Raw genomic sequence first — 20,222 nt, 5'->3', positions numbered from 1 at the left:
ATTTTAAATAAAAATATTTATAATAATTTATGATCTCACGACATACAATAAACAAATATAATTAAAGAATCCTAAAATTATCACAAAGATAATCCGAAAATAATCTTCAATCTTTCTTTTCCACGCTATTGACTTTTTAGTTTTTCATGCCCATATCATAATCGGAGAAAATTGGGTACTTGAAAAGTATAAAGGAGACAAAGTCATGGCACTACATTTTCTCGTTCTAAAATCTCCATTTTGCAATGTCTAGGCCTTTATCTAGACGTTAGACAGTTAGGTACCATCTCAATTAATTTTTAAGCGTTTGAAATTAAAAAATAATGTTTAAACTTGTGGAGCTCGTCTAAGTGCTTGCTTAAGTCGCAACTCTTCTTTAAACAGAAAATAAATAACTTTTCATTTTTCATTTTATTTCTTCAATAAATTGTAGGAGACTTGTTGAATACTTGGATAAACACTTATTATAATCTTGTTCCTATGTTTTCAATACTTTATAATTTATGTCATTCTATTCCAATACCAAAAAAAAAAAAAAAAAAAAAAAACCTGTCTAGGTACCTCTTTGTTGCCCAATTAGTGCCTTTTAGAACCTTACATTTTCTACACAATTTTAGTACCTTTTAGAACCTTGCATTTTCTACACAATTTTAGATACAAATTTTAGACTCTTGGATCGTATAAGATAGAAGCACTTGTTAGAAAGCACATGGATAGACCAAAAAAACAGAGAAAGCACATGTGCTCGCTCACAAATAATTAAATTTAAAAAAAAAAATTCCAATTTTTTTTGTCCAAATTTCCTCGGATTCGAACCAACATGCACATTACTTGTAAGGGTAACATGATCATATAAAGCCTGATTTAGAAACCCTAATGAAATAATTGAACTCGAATGCAATTGGCACGAACATATTTTGGAAACAATTCCTTCATAAATATGATTTCCTTAATGTTAAGAGTCTTCCCGACCTCCGAAAAGAATAGATAACCGTGACCTGCCGTCAATTGTCTTCGTTAAGGAAAAAAAAAACGTAAGCGTCTTATTTGGGAGAAGGATGTTGTTGATCACCACAACTTCGTCTTCAACTGTCAGCGTCACCTCTTCTCCTGCCAAAAGAAAACAAGAGGGTTCTGCGAATTGGTCAACTGAATATAGTGATAATTTCGTTCCAAAGTTAATTTAGGGTACTGCGTAGCCAAATTGGCGAGAACATCGTGCGACTCTAGTCTCACACTCCAATTTCCCTCGTAATATAAATTATATTGCCTGCAAAAAGAAGTGTACATATCCAATCTACCCAACAAAAAACTATCGCCCTTCGCATGTTTCTTTACGTGTTCAAACACAATTACATGCATGCCCATATTGGCATCATAAACTTTATAATGTCGGACAAAATCTTTTCTCAGCTTCAAGATGCACACGAATAAGTCCCCGAACGATGGCAAGAGAGGCGCCGGAGAATCCATCTGGAACTACCAACAGGCTCCTCAATCGCATCGCGTCCACAACAAATGGGCTACAATGTCAATGTCAATTCTGTCGAGGGATGAAAGTTGTCGAAAGTTACAATGCTATGATCCAACGCATTCCAACTGCAATGTTAAGTCCTTGACTCCAGCTTCGTGTAGTAAGTGTGAGACCTTTGCCTTTGCAGCAGCCTTGTCGATTTCTGTTGAGACATGGAGATGGAGAGTCCCCACTACGTCGCTGTTTGTGAAACTCCATATGTGCCAGTTCCGAATGCCAGAAACCCCCCTTATCTTCCTAACCTCGATAAGAGCTTTTCTCAAATCCTGCTCGTGTGCTCTGGGAATTCTTTGGAGCAAGATTTCTGCCGAGTTTCTAAGTAATGGGATAACCGAAGATATAATCAAGACGGAAATGAATATCGAGCAGGCAGGATCAGCAACCAGCCATCCCTTGTACTTAATCAAGAGGGTTGATATCACAACTCCGACACTTCCCAAGGTGTCAGCCAAAACGTGCAAAAATATTCCTTCCATGTTGTGGTCAATGTGGCGATGTTGATGCTTAGCTGATTTTTCTCCATCAATTGGCTGTTTATGGCTATGGAAACCTGCTTCTTGAATGTGAGATTCCGCCACTTGATGGGGTAAGCTTCCATGAGTGTGGGCGTGGTCATGGTGTTCGTGCTGGTGGGCATGGTCATGGTGTTCGTGCTGGTGGGCATGGTCATGGTGTTCGTGCAGGTGGGCATGGTCATGGTGTTCGTGCTGGTGGGCATGGTCATGATGTTCATGCTGGTGGGCATGGTCATGGTGATGATGTTGGTGGGCATGATCATGTTGGTCATGGTGGTGGCTATGAACGTGGCTGTCATGCTTACTATGGCCATGGTGGTCATGCTGATCATGTTGGTGATCATGGCACTCTTTGCTTCCGCAATTGTGATCTTTAGAACTGACAGAACTGCCATGTTGTTGTTCATGATGATGGTCATGATGGCCAGAACATGATTTTTCATGGTCTTCACTGAAAACAGGTATGCATTCCTCATGCTTTCCATGACCTTCATGATTATGCCCAACAGAGTCATGCGGATGCGGGTGATGGTGGGAGTGGGAGCATGATCCTGATCCACCATGAGCATGATGATGCTCCTCGTGAAAGAAGATTAAACCAACCACATTAACAAGAAGCCCCCCGATTGAAACAACTAATAAACTGCTAGTCGATATCTCCTGAGGGTCCAAAATCCTCTCAAACGACTCCAAAACTATCAACAATCCAACCAACACCAGGAAAACAGCATTAGTATATCCCGAAAGAACCTCAAATCTCCCACGCCCATAATTATACTGATTGTTTGCAGGCAAGCGAGAAATATACGAAGCATATAGCCCAATTGCAAGAGCAGCACAATCAAACAACATGTGACAGGCATCAGATATCAGCCCCAGACTATTGCTCATGAACCCAGCAGCAAATTCCACAAACATGTATCCAGTATTGATCATAAGGAAAAGTGCAATCTTGCGTGACTTCCTCTCACTCAAAATGTGCTTAATTGGCTTCATAATGGCGGTAGTAAACGATTCTGAAGACTCCATCCCCAGTTCAAGATATTTCAAATAGTAAGGATCCAATTCCCTAACAGCAACATACAGTAACAACCCACATAGCAACAGTCCCCAAAGTGATAATTCAGGAAAATAGAACAACTCCAACACAAGAGTACACAGAAATGTTACCATATACTCTCTTCGGAAATCGTTTGAACTCAATGACTTGTCATCACTAAAACTTTCACTCAGAAGCACCCCAAAAACAACGGTGTTTGCCAGAGGCCAAACTAAAGTTCCCACTGAAACTCCATCTCCCATAGCTTCAAACATGAAAAAACTCACAACAGCAGGAATGAACAGCACAACAGTTGTAAAAAACAGCGAAATTACACGAACCCGTTTTCGACCCAATTGCCTAATTGTTCCCCAATTCATCGATACCCGTTCGTAGCAACCCAAAAATCCAGCGAGAAATGGAAGCATCATTGGCCAAATTCTCACACAATTGACTCTTGGAAACAGTGAAAGTCCCAAACTTTCAACCAATTTAGCAGAAAATGGGAAGCAGTCAATCCGATCCCAACTCATAGATAACAAAAATAACCCAGAAAACAGAGCAAGAAACCCACGGACCTTGGAGGACCGATTCCTATCGCCGCCGACACTCGAATCATGGCCATCCGCCAAGAACCGGGCCGCCACGTTGCCGGACAATTCTGCCAGGATCATGGCGGCGGTGCCGCAATAACGAAGCGCCTGAAACCGGAGGAGGAAGACCACGGCAAGAAGAATCGATTTGGCAACCAAGATTCTGTGCTGGGACTGTGTGATCAAGGTGAGAGAGAAGATGGGTTGGTTTTGCTTTTGGTGAAAAGGGTCTTTGGAAGAGGAGGAGGAGGTGAGGAGGGAAGAGGAGAGGGTGAGGAGGAAGGAGAGGAGAGAGACGAGGAAAGAGAAGGGGAAGAGAGAGAAAGAAGGGGAGGAGCGGAGGAAAGGGAGGAGGGAATAGAGGGAGCGGAGGGAGAGGAGGAGGAGGAAGAGGAAGGAGAGGGAGGACTTGCTGCTGTTGGGGTTGAACGGTTTGGGGTTGAGGGATGAGAGGCGGTATTTGGACGGAGTTGCAATCGGGGTCGATGAGAAAGGGTAAACAGGGTACTGTCTAGATGTGGCGGTGGTGGGTGTGGCGGAGAAGGCGGTGGGTGTAGTGGTGGAGAAGGTGGTGGGGGTGGTGGGACGCTGGGGGAGTGAGAGACGGTGAGGCCTGTGCTGGTGGTGGTGGTGGTGGTGGTGATCGGCCATGTTCCCAAATCACCTTTCCTTCAATTTCCTGAATTTATCTCCTTTATTGCTTCCTCTGGATTACAATGTTTTGCTTATCAAAATTCAAGTCTTGTTCTACACCTAAATTCCCAAATCACTGCAACAAGATATTGAAATAGATAAATTCAAATTAATAAAATAAAAAATTATTCAATATAATTAAATATCCAAAATCAATGGCAGTTAATTGCAGGAAAAAATAAATAAATAAATTCCAGAAATAGTGATTTCGGAAGCTCCGTGAGGGAGGATCTAGAAATGAAGTGTGATAGATCTGAAAACATCGTGTCCGAAAATTGAATTGATTTCTCATTGGAATATAAATAAGGATAACGGCGGAGGAGCGGCTGACCTCTGAGAGGAAGAGAGAGACGACGCGGTGGAGGTCTCTGATCGGAGAACCAAAATTTCTCCGCTTGGAGAAAGCGCCGGTCGTTTGTGAGAGACCGAGAGAGAGAGCTGCTAAATTTCAGGCTTCAGCAGCAGCTCAGAGCGCGTGCGCGTGTGTGTTTTTAGGGAATGGTTGGGCGCGTGGGCTTTGACGGTTAGCCCAGTTGGTCTTATACTAGAAATTTTTAATTAGGGAACACGAGTCCATCTTATGTTTTTATGTAAATGGTAGGATATTTTATTTTTTAAGTTATTAACTTTTTAAAACATATATTATATCATTTGTATAATGATACATGATGTATTATATTGTGTGCTGATCACACATATCACATCATTTGTATAGTAACACTTACACCATATGTAAGTGGTGTATGGATGTTTGCGGCATGATTTTCTTTTGATTACAAGAGGCTCAAGACAATAGAGAGATTTTTTTAGTATGACGGTTCACGAGGTAGTATACCATGGAAGAGATTTTTTTTTAATTGCCGCATAATTGTTAGCAGCCAGTTTTACAACAAAGTGAAACCAGGGATGGTTGCTTTGACTGTCTCACTGCTCGTACGAATCGTCTTTGCCCTGACTAGGCAACATATAAATGCCACCGACCCCATTGAAGAAACTTCCATGAGAATGCAGTAATGGAATCAGTCGGTCTAAAATATCAATATTATCTTGATATTTTCATCGAAATTTTTGTATTTTTGGATTATCGATATTTCCGATATCATCGATATTTTAGACCTTGATAGGAACTCTATGTGGTACTAAGTCACTCATGTATCTTACCATGCAATGTATAAAGTGTAAAATATATTGTACTAATTCATTATATATAAATGATTATGGTGTGTTTAAATTTCTTTAATTAATTACTATATATTTTCTACACTTACAATATTTGTCAGCTCGCTATATAATTAACTTAAATCATTTAAATTCATCATGCAATACATTTTCTTTCAATTTTTGTGATAAACTAATAGATAATTGACTAAATAAACATCCTACAAAGTTTCAATAAAAATTTACAAGTTTTTCTTACAATATGTGGCTTTTATTCAATTTTTATTGATATCGATAATATCCTGATATTTCTATCGAAATTTCCGTATTTTTAGACTACCGATATTTCTGATATACTAGTACCTTCGTCCGTGTGGTCCTAACTTGAACTTGTAAGGGGGCGAAAGATCTTGGGGGTTTCTTGGCAATCCAAATTTCCTTTGATTCGAACCAACATGCACATTACTTGTACGGGTAACATGCTGGTATCAAGCCTGATTTAAGAACCAAACAAGCCTCGGAAATTTTAACCTTTACACATGGGTAAAATTAGACAGAATTTGAATAGAAATTTTGATTTTGTTTATACCATATTTAGGGCTTCGTATTTAGATCTCTTACAAATATTTGATGGACTTAAATGTAATTATGTGATAAAAAAAATGGATAAATATGTAATAAATGAGGAATCCTTATTCTATAAAAGGACCCTCTCACCCCCTCTCAAAGCTCTCACTCTCAGAGCTCTCTCCCTAAATAAATACATAATCAGTGTGAACGTAGCCCAAACTTTGGGATGAACCACGATACATCTTGTGTTATTTATATTTCTTGCAGATTCACGGTCGGATTTACGTTGTTCCAAGACCTCCGATTTTGTGCATCAAAAGATTTAGAAACCCTAAACACAGAATTGAACTCGAATCCAATTGGCACGAACATATTCGGAAACAATTCCTTCATAAAAATTAACTTATATCTGATACAAATGCAATACAAAAATGTTGCCTATCTGTTCTTGTAGCTCAACTGTACAATACGCTGGTTAACCAAAATAATTAAACAAAACATACCGGCATGAACGCGAGCAACAAGCAAAAACCAGGAAGCAAGCTCTCTCTTGAAGATTATAAAATGATTTCCTCCTGTACGCTAACGTTAAGAGTCTTATTTGGGAGAACGATGCTGTTGATCACCACAACTTCGTCTTCAACTGTCACCTCTTCTCCTGCCGAAAGAGGAAAAAATGAGGGCTCTTCAAATTGGTCAACTGACTTGAAAATTTTCCTTGCACATCAACAGCAATAAATTCATAGAAGAAAGAAAGGAGAAACCAGGCATGCATACCAAGGATGGTAATTCCAAGCTTTGCGTTGTAGTCTCCGTCAGCCTAAACCAGTCAGTTAAGTTTTTAGTTAGTAACAAGAATGAGGAGCAATCCGCACAAGTTCAGAGAAATCTATAACTTAACAGAAACGGTATGTTTACTAGTTTCATTCACTAATCATGCAACTACATCCAACAATAGCATTTACCTGGACACGCGACCATTTTCCAATACACGACTTCCATCCAACAATAGCATTTATAACAACTGCATTTTCCTGTCATGACACAGAACATTGAAAAGTTCGGATAAATTCACAAAAGCATCCCAAATACACAAAAGTTCTTGTTTATCCATCAATATACCAACTTCAATACCTTGATTTCCACGTCGTCCAAGACAATGCAATTTATAAGCCTTACTCCTGCACCTACACGAACATTTGCTGAAAGAGACACATCGGGACCAATCTGTGCGCAAAAGTAAATCACGAGTTAGAAGGAAATGTGGAAGAAGGAAGCTCTAAGTAATGATTGTGCTGCTGCCTCCACTATATTCACTACCCTACTTCATCCAATATTTATGTACAATAACATGCAACTGCAAATAAGGATAGAACAAAATAGTAGATGATGATATGGAACTGGAACTACCTTAGAAGTTGGATGTACTTTTGCCGATGGATGAACATAAACATCACCAACAATTCTAGCATTCTTGGTACCATCTCCACTAGCTAAATGATGTTTGGAGTTAATTCGGAATTGAGAAAGATATAAACCCGAACATTTCAAAGACATTCTGTAACAGCAAACAAAGATTAGTATAAGGCAAATGATAATAAAAGTTTAAGGAAAAAGAAAAAATAAATGAAGCTATTAGGAAAATTTACGCTACCCTGGAGTCTTGATCTGTTCCCAAAAATCCATGGTCTCATATGTATACAGTTTATTCTTTCCAGCAAGAGGTGACAAAATATCTTGATCCAATCTAACAAAATCTGTGGGAAGAGTCCTGTTGAAAGGAGTGTATATCGATATTAAAAGTGACACACTCTGAATTTAAACCAATAACACTCTTTGTAAACACACATTATATCGCCTTCATGACACAAGAGATGACATTCCAGGGGATTTCAAACATATGTTCCTTCTTCTAGTACTAACAAAGAAAGACCTTAACTTATAAATGGGTATTCACAATGGATATAATCCGGTCAAGTGGTAAGCATTTCTCAGAGTGAAACGAGGGAATTTAAATGAAAATAGCTATAAATTCATTATTCAAAGTAAAAGCATGCAACCAGGAGAAAGAGGCCAACCTTGTTGCGGACTGGAGGGCTTCAAAGCTGGAAACACGACGCAAATTAGCTGCAATTGTCAAATACAAATTCAGACTCCCAGAAGAGGAAACCAGGGAATTCAAATGAAAAATAGCTATAAGTTCATTCTTCAGATATGGACAAACGCTGATGAATGCTGCATGGCTATTCATTTGCATCATGATCCAAGCTTCATGACATGATTCTGAATATTCTATGGAGTTCCCATAAATCCAAGGTTTGTTGATATACTAAAGTACTAACATCTATCAAAATGTCTCGTGTGCATCAAGTTAGTATCTTGCCTAACAATAAAATAAATGATTCATTCACTGTGAAATTCATGCATATTTACTTCATAGGGATAAAAGAAAATAGGAAAAGCAGTACGTGTTGAGGCCAAATTTGTTCTCAATAATTACAAATCAAGTAATATAATAACTGTAGCTCCAAAATTTGAACCCAAGTGCAAAACAATCCATAACTATAATGCCAGTAGAAAAAAAGACCAACCTCTGCCTTCTCGGTGACTGGAGACTTCTTGAATGGCAGTAAAAATATCTGGAGTAAATACATATACACCACAGTTGATCAAATCGCTCACCTGAATTTAGAACATAGATAACCCTTACCAAACGTGGCTGGGAACAAGCAAATAAAACAAAGAATTGCGATCATCAAGCACCAACTAAATAAACAATTTCCAAACATTAACTGCATCGTGTACATACAAAAGTCTCTGGCTTCTCAGTATAATGCAATAGTTCTTTGGTGGCATGATCAGCAACCAACTCCCCAAACTGGTTTGCAGATTCCGCAGAAACCTACATATGAACCAAAAAAAACAAAGAATAGCATGACGAAAAATGAAGAAGAAGAGCATCGGCTATATGGAGCAGAGTTGCTACATTATTCAACAATTCCAGCCGTCCATCAACAAACTAACCTTAATTACTAACATTGTACCTATTCCCTTATATCTTTTATGAGCCTCTGCAACAACAAACAACAACAAGAAGCAACAAAAACAATTACTTTCTCAAAGTCTTATTTATAAATCCCAGCAATAAACTCTTCGTTAACATACACGAACATGGAAAATAAAACTCACCAAGCATGTCTACAAGTGGAAAACTGCAGCAAACATCACAATTCAGCAAAAAGATATGAGACTGTTCCACAGACACAAACACAACATTGTTAAGCAAATCTTAGTACACATAACAGTGGAAAATGGAGACAAACGAGCATTAAGTATAGAGTTCGAACCGGGCTGTCTTCCATGATGACATCTCTGTAGTAATAAAGTCCGCCGGCGGAACCATGAGGCTTGTCCTCTCTCAAGTACCTCACTGGCACTTTGAGCTCATTGGAAATGGAAGACACATACAGTGCGAATTCTTTCTCTTCATAGAATCCAACCAAATAGATTTGAGCTAAATTGGGTATCTGTAACATAAAATTAAGCATTCAATTCTTGCTATTGAATTGGAAATCCAAATTCTTTGATGGGATTTTGGTTAAAGATTGAAAAGCCAAAATCCAAAAGCTAAAAGCCAGAAGCCAAAAGCCAACCTTTTTGCAAGCTGAAATGGGGTGGTGCACCATGGCCTGCCCGGCCAATGGGAACAGCGGTTTCGGAGTGTTGAATGAAAGAGGCCGGAATCTAGTCCCTGCCCAGAAAATCAAACGCAACAAAAATCAGAAAAATTCAAGAACAAAAATTGAAGGAAAAAATTAGGAATTGTACAGAGTAGTACCTTTGGTGGGCCCACCCACCATGATTACAGCGACTACCTTCTCCTCCATGACTGAAACGGAATCTTGAGCTGGACTGGAGATCTCAGCTCCTCGGAGACAAGCTGAAAGTTTGAAGCTTTGGAGGAGGAGGAGAGAGTTCGTTCTTGACACACTGTCCAAGTTTTTACGGTTTAAAAGCACTTTTGCTGACTTCTGGCTTCTGCGGTGAGACTTGCGAACTAATCATAATTTCGATAAAATCGGATCCCAACCCAACACCGTCAAGCACGAGAAATTTTTAATTGTGACGGTAATAGGGACACAAGTGGTACATCACGTGTTTTAATAGAAGTGATGAGAAATTTTATTTTTTAAGTTATTAATTTTTTAACACACATATCTCATCATTTGTATAATGACACATGATGTAACATCCCGTACCGATTATACTGAAAAACCTCTCTTCAATGACGTCGTTTAGCGGAAGCTGCGGTTATGTGCCCGTGAGAGATTTTTACATTGGTTAAGAAAAGGGGACCAGGATCCTCTCCTGAGCAATTCCCTAGGGATCCCGCAATCTTGTCCGTTAATTTTATATCATGCGATCAGTTTTCGTTAGGTACTATTCATATTTGAATTTTAAAATTTAAATTTTAAATGATTTCTGACCACACGATATACGATGAACGGACAAGATTGCGGGATCCCTAGGATCCCTAAGGAATTGCTCAGGAGAGGATCCTTGTAGGGGTGGGTTCAAAAAACTGAAAACCGAAAAAAAACCGAAAACCAAACCGGACCGAGGCCGAAAAAAACCGAACCGAAACTATCAAACTGAACCGAACCGAATCTGACCAGTTCGGTTTCGATTTTTGAGGTTCGGAAACCGAACCAAACCGATATAAATATTTAATTATTTTTTCAATATTTATAAATAGTTTAGTCATACAATCCTAACAAAATAGAACCCGTGGCCAAGTTGGTTTCAAGGAAACTTTAGAAGCTAGGGCCATGGGTTCGAACCCTTATGCCTCCATTTCGGAGAATCTTTTTATTTTTTATGAGATATCAACCCTTTAACCCTAGCCACTAGTTGAACCTTTTCAATTTTTCATTCCCTTATCCCTCTCCTCTGTACTCTGGACGACTGGACCCTCTCCTTCCCACTCCCAGTTCCGCCGCTCTTCGTCTTCTTCCTTCCCACTCCCAGCAACCTACAACAAAACCCTTTAACCTTAGCCACTAGTTGCACCTTTTCAAATTTTCATTCCCTTATCCCTCTCATCTGTACTCTGGACGACTGAATCCTCTCCTTCCCACACCCAGCTCCGCCGCTCTTCGTCTTCTTCCTTCCCACTCCCAGCGACCTGCGACCCGTCTCACATCTCGTCGATTTGCAAGTGTCACCGACTCGCCGTCTCACTCTCAGTCTCTCACCCCCGTGACCCGCGACTTCCTCTCGCCTTTTCGAGTCTCGACCCACTACCTCCTTCCTTTGCACGGTAATTTCTCTCATGTTCTACAGATTTTGTTTTTAATTTCATGGGTTTTGCAGATTTTATTTTCAATTTCATGGGTTCTGTAATTTCATTGGTTTTGCGATTTGTTTTGGGTTCTGTAATTTCATTGGTTTCGCGACTTCCTCTTGGTTTTGCTATTTCTGAACACTATTAGTTGAAGCTAATTTTGGGGTTCTGAAGTAGGTAGGTGTAGAGAAAATTTCAATATTTAAGTCCATTTGTTGAATTTGCATGCTAAATTTGAGTTGGGAACTTTGCTTACTTGTTACCCAGTTGGATTTTTGAGCTACTTTTGCAGTTTCTTTCTTCGTCTTAATTTGCAAACAATTTGATCATGTTTGACTTATCATTTTGTTTTTGGGGTAATCTGTCAAGCTGGTAATATATGTGGAAGCTCGGCTATTGGAGGAAATCAGCAGCTTTTTATCCAGTGAGTGAGAAATCTAATCAATGAGATTTGTTTATCAACGTATGCTAATAATATTTTGGATTATGTATAGTTCTCGTCAACGATACAAGACTAAGCGATGAGTAGTAATTGTATAAGATAATTGTGATGAATTCCAGTCTTGAAGTCATGCTACATTCAGTTATACATAGAAGAGAGATTCCACCACAATTAACTTTGTCTACTTGTTCTCCAGGCGAGTGTGGCAGCAAAGCCCGCCTTGTTTGAAGCCCATCCAGGGTTGCTGCATTCAAGGTATTTTAGATATAAAAGCATTTGTTTTCATATTCATCTGATTTGCAATCCGATTTCTTGCACGACAAACACATATCTGCTTACATATTTTCCCATTTTATTAGGTGATCAGAGTGTTGCAGAAACTGTCGTGAATGTGCTCACTTCACTTCCTTTTATAGTTCTTGGAATCCACTCCCCAAGGTAATATTTTTTTGTAAGTCAATTGATAGACACATACATATTCTTACTGATACATCAGGTCTAATTGAATTTATCCTCCTTGGGGAAACAGGAAGAATCTAAGTACCAAGCTATATGCTAATTCATTAATTGGAGTTGGGGTCGCCTCAAGTTCATATCATTCTTCGAGAGGAAAACTAGGCAGTATTTAAGATGGGCCGACTATACAATGATAGCCACAACAACAGTAGTAAGTCAGATAAAAACTCCCCAAAATAAGCGTTAGTTGTTTATCCGAAGAAGCGCTACGATTAATTTGTATATGCTCAAACTCATCTTTGGCATGTTTACATGGATTATGCCTCGCCAGTGTGTCATTTATTGTACGAATTATTGGTTGTGTCTCTAAAGTTGCTCAGTTGTGTTAGAATGCTTATGAAACATACAGAGCACGGCAATGAAAACTACGGCAATGAAACATCAGTAGGCTATAAATTTTGTTCATTGTGTTAGAATGCTTATGTTATAATTGTGTTGGAGATGTTAAAATTTTAGATTTCAATTTTGTTTTCATTTTTCCAAAAAAAAAAAAAAACCGAACCGGGCCGAAACCGAACAGAAAAAAACCGAACAAAAAAAAAACCGAAAAAAATTGAACCGAACCGAAATTTCGGTTCGGTTTCGGTTTTGGCAAAAACTGAACCGTTTCAAACCGAACCCAGCCCTAGATCCTTGTCCAAGACAAGGAACATGTAAAAAAATCTCTTTTTTTGCCCTTGTTTTGAGTAATCGTTTGTAGATTAAAATAGTTTAAAATATGGGAGACTTTGGATGCGATTTTTAGTTATGAATATTTTTTTATGGAAAACTTGTTGGTTTTTAATTTTTTATCGAGATCCTTGAAATTAATGTGATAATTTATTCTATGTACGTTACTATATTTTTTAAATTAAAAATTAGAATTTTTAGTTGTTTATATAAATGAGATTTTAAATAAAAAAACCATAATTTGTGGGATTAAAAATATTAAAATATAAATATACTATTGTGTGTGTATATATATATAAACATGGGTACATTCATCAAAATTAACCAAAAAATTTATTGTATCAAAACATGGGTACATTATTCAAAATCACAAAAAAAAAAAAATATTAGGCTTAATAACATTAGTAAATTTCTTTGATTAAACTTGACATGGATACATTTTAAAATCAAAGAAAAAAGAATGTACCCATATAAGTTTAAAAATGGATTAGAAAAAAAATTGAATAGATTTTATATATAAAAAAAGGGTACATTTTACATATAACAAATTGGTATATTTAAGAACGAGTGCATTTTAAGATTAAAAAGTTTTACATGAATGGGTACTTATAATTAGCATGGGTACATTTAGCAAAATAAAAAGTACAAATACAAAAAAAATATATGCGTACAAATACAAATAAACTTTTAAAAAATATGGGCACAAAAAGAAATTAATATATGGGTACAAATTAAAACTGAAAAGAAAATTGGTACAAGTTAAAAAAGAATTACAAATTAAAAATGGGTACAAACTAAAACTAAAAATATATGATAAAATATCTAGTCAAAAATATAAATATACTAATTGTAACATTTTTAACATTAAATGAATATATTTAGAAATAAAAAAATATTTATTACTGAAATAATTAATAATGTTATTAATACCCAATGACACTGATCAAAAACTGAAAATGAATAAGATTTTAATCAATAGAGTAGCAAAATGAATGATGATAACCTAATTTCTCCTTAAAATATACATAATCATTATCAACTATTTAGTAATTTAGTTTAGTAATAATTCTCATTCTAAAATTAATATAGAGTAGACCATGTGTAACCAAATTAAAACTCTACTTTTACACTCGAATTAATATAGAGTGCTTGAGCTGGACTGGAGATCTCAGCTCCACGGAGATTGTCGGTTTCGTCAAAGAACAAGTGCAAATGATATATTTGAAGCTGGACTGGAGATCTTGAGCTGGACTGGAACGGAACCCCTAGACCTTGAGCTGGACTGGAGATCTCAGCTCCACGGAGACGACCTGAAAGTTTGAAGCTTTGGAGGAGGAGGAGAGAGTTCGTTATTGACTTACTGTCCAAGTTTTACGGTTTAAAAGCACTTTTGCTGACTTTTGGCTTCTGCGGTGAGACTTGCGAATTTATCATAATTTCGATAAAATCGGATCCCAAGGGAGAATATTACTTGGACTCAACACCCTCAACGACGTCGTACAGCTGAAGCTGCGCTTATGTGCACGTGAGGGATTTTTAAATTGGTTAATAAAAGGAACATTTTGTAAAATAATCTCTTTTCTTGCACTTGTTTTGGGTCTCGTCTCTCGATTAAAATAGTTAAAAATATACATAGTCATTATCAACTATCTAATAATTTGGTTTGGTGATAATTTTCATTCTAAAGTTAATATAGAGTAACCGTTTGTAACCGAATTAAAACTCTACTTTCACAGTCGAATTTCTTTCGTAATATAAATTATATCCCTAAAATATTGCTTGAACATGAACCACAAACTACGTTGTCCGCTAAAAGAAGTGTACATATCCAATCCACCCAACAAAACTATCGCCCATTGCATGTTTCTTTACATGTGCAATTACATTCATTAGCCACACAATCATGAGCAACCATTTCTCATGACTGGAGGGGAAGATGCATGCCCATATTCAAGCAGAGAAAGATTTGATTTCATTACGTTTATAATGTCGGACAAAATATTTTCTCAGCTTCAAGATGTACACGAAGAAGTCCCCAAACGATGGCAAAACAAAAGAGGCGCCGAAGAGTCCATTTGGAACCACCAACAGGTTCCTCAATCGACGACGATGAAAGGGGGTATAGAGGGTATTGTCTCGATGTGGCGCTGGTGGGTGTGGTGGAGAAGGTGGTGGGGGTGGTAGGACGTTAGGGGAGTGAGAGGTGGTGAGGCATGTGCTGGTGGTAGTGGTGGTGATCGGCCATGTTTGCTGCTTTTTTGCTGGGTTCATAGAACATGACTTGAATTTTGATAAGCAAAACATTGTAATCCAGAGGAAGTAATAAAGGAGATAAATTCAGGAAATTAAAGGAAAGGTGATTTGGGAACATGGCCGATCACCACCACCAGCATAGCCCTTAATTTCCCAAATCACCTTTCCTTCAATTTCCTGAATTTATCTCATTTATTGCTTCCTCTGGATTACAATGTTTTGCTTATCAAAATTCAAGTCTTGTTCTACGAACCTAGCAAAAAACCAGCAAACATGGCCGATCACCACCACCACCAACACCAACACAGGCCTCACCATCTCTCACTCCCCTAACGTCTCACCACCCCCACCACCTTCTCCACCGCTACACCTACCACATTCTCCACCACACCCACCAGCGCCACATCGAGACAATACCCTGTATACCCCCTCTCATCGTTGTCGATTGAGGAGCCTGTTGGTGGTTCCAAATGGACTTTTCGGCGCCTTCTTTTTTTTTGCCATCGTTCGGGGACTTCTTTGTGTACATCTTGAAGCTGAGAAAAGATTTTGTCCGACATTATAAACTTAATGAAATCAAATCTTTCTTTGCTTGAATATGGGCATGCATCTTCCCCTCCAGTCATGAGAAATGGTTGCTCATGATTGTGTGGCTAATGAATGTAATTGCACATGTAAAGAAACATGCAATGGGCGATAGTTTTGTTGGGTGGATTGGATATGTACACTTCTTTTAGCGGACAACGTAGTTTGTGGTTCATGTTCAAGCAATATTTTAGGGATATAATTTATATTACGAAAGAAATTCGACTGTGAAAGTAGAGTTTTAATTCGGTTACAAACGGTTACTCTATATTAACTTTAGAATGAAAATTATCACCAAACCAAATTATTAGATAGTTGATAATGACTATGTATATTTTTAACTATTTTAATCGAGAGACGAGACCCAAAACAAGTGCAAGAAAAGAGATTATTTTACAAAATGTTCCTTTTATTAACCAATTTAAAAATCCCTCACGTGCACATAAGCGCAGCTTCCGCCGTACGACGTCGTTGAGGGTGTTGAGTCCAAGTAATATTCTCCCTTGGGATCCGATTTTATCGAAATTATGATAAATTCGCAAGTCTCACCGCAGAAGCCAAAAGTCAGCAAAAGTGCTTTTAAACCGTAAAACTTGGACAGTAAGTCAATAACGAACTCTCTCCTCCTCCTCCAAAGCTTCAAACTTTCAGGTCGTCTCCGTGGAGCTGAGATCTCCAGTCCAGCTCAAGGTCTAGGGGTTCCGTTCCAGTCCAGCTCAAGATCTCCAGTCCAGCTTCAAATATATCATCTGCACTTGTTCTTTGACGAAACCAACAATCTCCGTGGAGCTGAGATCTCCAGTCCAGCTCAAGCACTCCACGAACCTCTGCACTTGTTCTCACAGGTCCTCAAAATTAGGAGCTTAGAAGAGCAAGACTCATCAAATATATCCTCATCAGGTGAGAGATTGTATTCGATGCTCCTGGTGTTTTGTTGTTCGTGAAGGTGTCGTTGTTGCTGCTTTGCTGAGATGGCTTCGATGAGTGCTACTACTAATCAAATTTTCTACGTTATATCATGGTGTTTATTGTTGCAGTCTAAGCTTCTTACAATTTAACAAAATTATTACGAATTATCTGTTTATTTGTTACAGTTGATTGACTAAATAACTTGAATGCTCATCAATTTTTCTCAGATATAACATAAACAGTTTCAATTATAAGCACTAAATTTTGTAAATCGAAAGGGTGTGCCGTCAACAGTGGGGCTCACAGCCTCATCCCTCTCTGGTTTTGGTTTTGTCAAGGGACGGGCCACCATGTCCATCAAGGAATGAAAATTAAGGTTAGGCAGAGCTTAGTACGTGGGATGGAACGGAACGCAGTAGGACGGAACAGGCTCATCCCATATTTGTTGCACTAAAAAGAGTGGGACGTGATGTCTCGTGGAACAGATTTTAGCTAAATTTTGGTTCCACCTTCCTCCTGGAACGACTTGTTCCAGCCCATGGAACACAAAATTATAAATTTTTTGGACAATAATACCCCTCTTCTTTTCCTTAATTCCACTATCTACCCTCCCTCTCTCTCCCGTAGCTTCCCTTTCTCCTGTAGCCTCCTCATCCTCCACCACAAACCCAGTAACCTAACTATGGCTAACCCAATCCTAGCACACCTATCCGAACCCAAACCCAGCTTCTTCTTCTTCTCCGCTCAGCTTTCTGAGTGCCATTAAAGAGATATCCAAATCGAATCGGCAGAGCTGAGAAATGAGATGGTGGCGCTTTCAGTGAAGCCCGTCTTCATTGCAGGAGTCTTCACTCTTTCTCTCATCCTTGCCGTCCTCCTCTTATCGACCCCCACTTCCCCTTTCTACAGAACCGCTCTCTTTCTCAATTCACCCATATATGTGTTCGTTAGCTCTTCTGCAACTACTTATTCTTACCATTCTTTTACTTTTTTTATCTTTAATTTTTCGACTGGCTTTATTGGTAAAGAAGTAGCAAGAAAGTTTAGATCTTGAAGAGTTTTTTTTCTTTATGGGGTTTGGTGTTTTTGATGGTGTCTGAGTTGGGTTGCTGTTAAAATTTGAGAAATGAGAATTACGATGTGATTCGGGACTAGTGTGAAATATATTGCAGAAATATACAACTATTTATAAGATCAAATATAACAAATCAAATGCATAATCACTATCAAGCTTATGAAAATTAAATTAGGAAAAAATAATAAGAATATATGGCATGTGAACCGAAGAGAGGCGTGATGTCGCTACCCTAAAGTTGTAGACGCCTCCCTGTTAGAGATTTCAATAATAAATATATAAATTATTATTATATATATGTATGTATGACTTGGTGCTGCATTGTGCAGCATGTGTGTGTGTGACTTGGTGCTGCATTGTGCAACATATGTGTGTATAATAGGTAAAGGATGTCGCGGTGTGCAACAAGCGTACGGGCGGCAAGGTTGGGTTTCATTCTATATTTGTATATTTTGTTAATGGTTGCAATTTTTTGTTAAAAGACATGATGCTTACTCAAATTGTATGAGTAGAATTAAAAGATGTAATTAGTCAATATTTATTTTCTGAAAATTCTAAATAGAAAACATGTCTTTTGGGTCAACATTATTAAGAAGGGTTATATATCTTCAACTAAAATGAAAGGGCTCAATGAACCGGTGCTTTAATGCCTATAAATACCTATTGTGGCATAATGTTTCACACACAATTTTTTTTTTCCATAAATTTGTTTCTACATTCCTTGCTCTATTTTCTCTCCATCACATTCATACAATTTCTTTCTAGTTATTTCTAAGGGAATACAATTCGGTTTTGCTAATCGAATATTTCATACTTTGTTGTATCATATAAGTGATTTGCCAAGAACCCTTTAGCAAACTCATTCGAGTAGGGGCAAATAACACTTTAAGGAAACGATTCAAGTCGTACCTCAAAGTCATCCTTTGGATTATTCTCTATATTTCTACATTTACTCTAACACTCCCTACGTGCAGGTTATGGCAGTGCATACAACTCCAAGATACAACATAAAGCCTCACAGGATGTCTGATCCGTTATGCACGCCAACGACAGAAGAGATTACCAAGTAGTGATCAATTGCCCAAGAATTGTAAAGTAGGAATGTAAATTGAGATGTAAAAACTGAGGGAGACAGAAAAGTTTTTGCGTATTATGTTTTCTATCTAAGGCTTCTCATTTAAAGAACTTGTGACAACTCGTCCTGAATTATAATATATTTTGTCCTCGATAACGTGGAAATATCAATTTTACCCTTGAGCGTTGGGTTGTGAATGTACAAATGGGCTAAGGCTAAAAGAATGGACCAATTATTTTATTTCCTAAGTTTTGGGATCCAATCGAAATTGTAGGGTTGTTAGGACCAAATTTGGATAGCCCAATTAGAACTTAGGGATTTTAGGTGTGTGCCCAATCCGGATCACCACACACACACTTACACTCGTAACCTTTCCCGTTTTCTCTCTCTCGTTCTCGAACCCTCTATCTTTCCGTACACCTGAAACCGGCCCAAATCTCTTTAAACCGTTGCACATCGAGCTAGTGGAAGTTACTTTCGAGTTCCTTGCAAGCTCATGAGTCTAACCATACCATTAGTTTGACGTGAGGACTTCAGGAACTCGAGAACCTATGAGCTTCGACAAGGTGTCCTATTGCTCGAGTTTGATCACGAGTGTTTTGCAAGGTTTTAAGGTACAAGAGAGTCTTAAAACGACTTTACGAAGTTGTTAAGGAATTTTGGAAGGTTTTGGACGTCGAGACGCTCGAGTTCATCGAGTTGTAGACTTAGTCGGTTTTCACAAAATTTTTCCAACCAATTTCGGTTGAATTTAGGACTGCAAAGTGGTAAGATCACATTCTCCTTGTTAAGAGCTTCATTTTGGTGTTGAAATGGAAGAGATATTGAAGTTTTTCAGTTTTCCAGTTTCCGGAAAGTGTAGCGGTGACTGGCACCGGACTCCGGCGAACCAAGGAAGGAGAAGGAGAATATTCCGTCAACTTTGACGACATATGCTAACGGCGTTAGGTAAATTAAATGGAATATGATGTTATTTAACGGAATATTCCCTAACGCCGTTAGGGAATCCGTCAGTGTACCAGGCACGTATGGCAGTGCCTTGGCCAGCGCATGAGGGGGCGTGGGAACTTAGAAAATTTTTCTAAAAATATGGGGATGTTTATGGTGTCGAGTGGGCCACAATGGTATATTCAAATACCCCAATTGAGCAACGTATGAGATGTTATTACATAGTTTTGGTTATGTGATTAAAATAACGTTAAAATAGTTGTTTCACATATAGGTGAGACGTTTCCTGAGGACGAGTGTAGTC

The 20,222-nt window shown here is 38.2% G+C and overlaps 2 protein-coding genes and 1 long non-coding RNA gene across 4 annotated transcripts; 1 reads left to right on the top strand and 2 right to left on the bottom strand.

The window, feature by feature from the left end:
* Nucleotides 1–1,243: 1,243 nt before the first annotated feature.
* Nucleotides 1,244–4,934, bottom strand: LOC103404376 (uncharacterized). The gene is made up of 2 exons (XM_008343277.4): nucleotides 4,706–4,934; nucleotides 1,244–4,450 (listed from the first exon to the last, which is right to left on the bottom strand). The coding sequence occupies exon 2, from the start codon at nucleotides 4,330–4,332 to the stop codon at nucleotides 1,579–1,581; it is 2,754 nt and encodes a 917-aa protein (XP_008341499.3). The 5' UTR covers nucleotides 4,333–4,450; nucleotides 4,706–4,934; the 3' UTR covers nucleotides 1,244–1,578.
* Nucleotides 4,935–6,475: 1,541 nt separating this feature from the next.
* On the bottom strand, nucleotides 6,476–10,171 carry LOC103425825 (uncharacterized). Its single transcript, XM_008363928.4, has 14 exons — nucleotides 9,941–10,171; nucleotides 9,756–9,853; nucleotides 9,450–9,629; nucleotides 9,292–9,352; nucleotides 9,127–9,173; nucleotides 8,912–9,004; nucleotides 8,694–8,784; nucleotides 8,181–8,229; nucleotides 7,757–7,873; nucleotides 7,513–7,660; nucleotides 7,237–7,329; nucleotides 7,068–7,136; nucleotides 6,880–6,922; nucleotides 6,476–6,760 (listed from the first exon to the last, which is right to left on the bottom strand). Exons 1-14 carry the CDS (start codon nucleotides 9,987–9,989, stop codon nucleotides 6,660–6,662), a joined length of 1,239 nt encoding a protein of 412 aa, XP_008362150.3. The 5' UTR covers nucleotides 9,990–10,171; the 3' UTR covers nucleotides 6,476–6,659.
* An 891-nt stretch (nucleotides 10,172–11,062) lies between these two features.
* On the top strand, nucleotides 11,063–12,820 carry LOC139193833 (uncharacterized). Of its 2 annotated transcripts, XR_011578335.1 has the most exons (5): nucleotides 11,063–11,422; nucleotides 11,816–11,870; nucleotides 12,085–12,143; nucleotides 12,248–12,326; nucleotides 12,418–12,800. It is a non-coding gene; the product is annotated as an uncharacterized lncRNA (long non-coding RNA). The 2 variants fall into 2 exon arrangements; XR_011578334.1 differs by lacking the exon at nucleotides 11,063–11,422 and having other exon boundaries at nucleotides 11,504–11,870; nucleotides 12,418–12,820.
* Nucleotides 12,821–20,222: the final 7,402 nt, after the last annotated feature.

This window comes from Malus domestica, chromosome 17 (genome assembly GCF_042453785.1).
Source record: "Malus domestica chromosome 17, GDT2T_hap1".
NCBI classification, from domain to species: domain Eukaryota; kingdom Viridiplantae; phylum Streptophyta; class Magnoliopsida; order Rosales; family Rosaceae; genus Malus; species Malus domestica.
Note: the sequence above shows the minus strand (reverse complement) of the source record. Positions and strands in the feature narration are given on the sequence as shown.

What these genes read in the sequence shown, in the direction of transcription:
- LOC103404376 (XM_008343277.4), bottom strand. Translation starts at nt 4,332, where the DNA reads ATGGCCGATCACCACCACCACCACCACCACCAGCACAGGCCTCACCGT.
- LOC103425825 (XM_008363928.4), bottom strand. Translation starts at nt 9,989, where the DNA reads ATGGAGGAGAAGGTAGTCGCTGTAATCATGGTGGGTGGGCCCACCAAA. An exon ending in TCCACTTGTAGACATGCTTG is followed by an intron (nt 9,174 to 9,291) that starts GTGAGTTTTATT and finishes TTGTTGTTGCAG; the next exon opens with AGGCTCATAAAAGATATAAG. An exon ending in GAAAATGGTCGCGTGTCCAG is followed by an intron (nt 6,923 to 7,067) that starts GTAAATGCTATT and finishes TGACTGGTTTAG; the next exon opens with GCTGACGGAGACTACAACGC.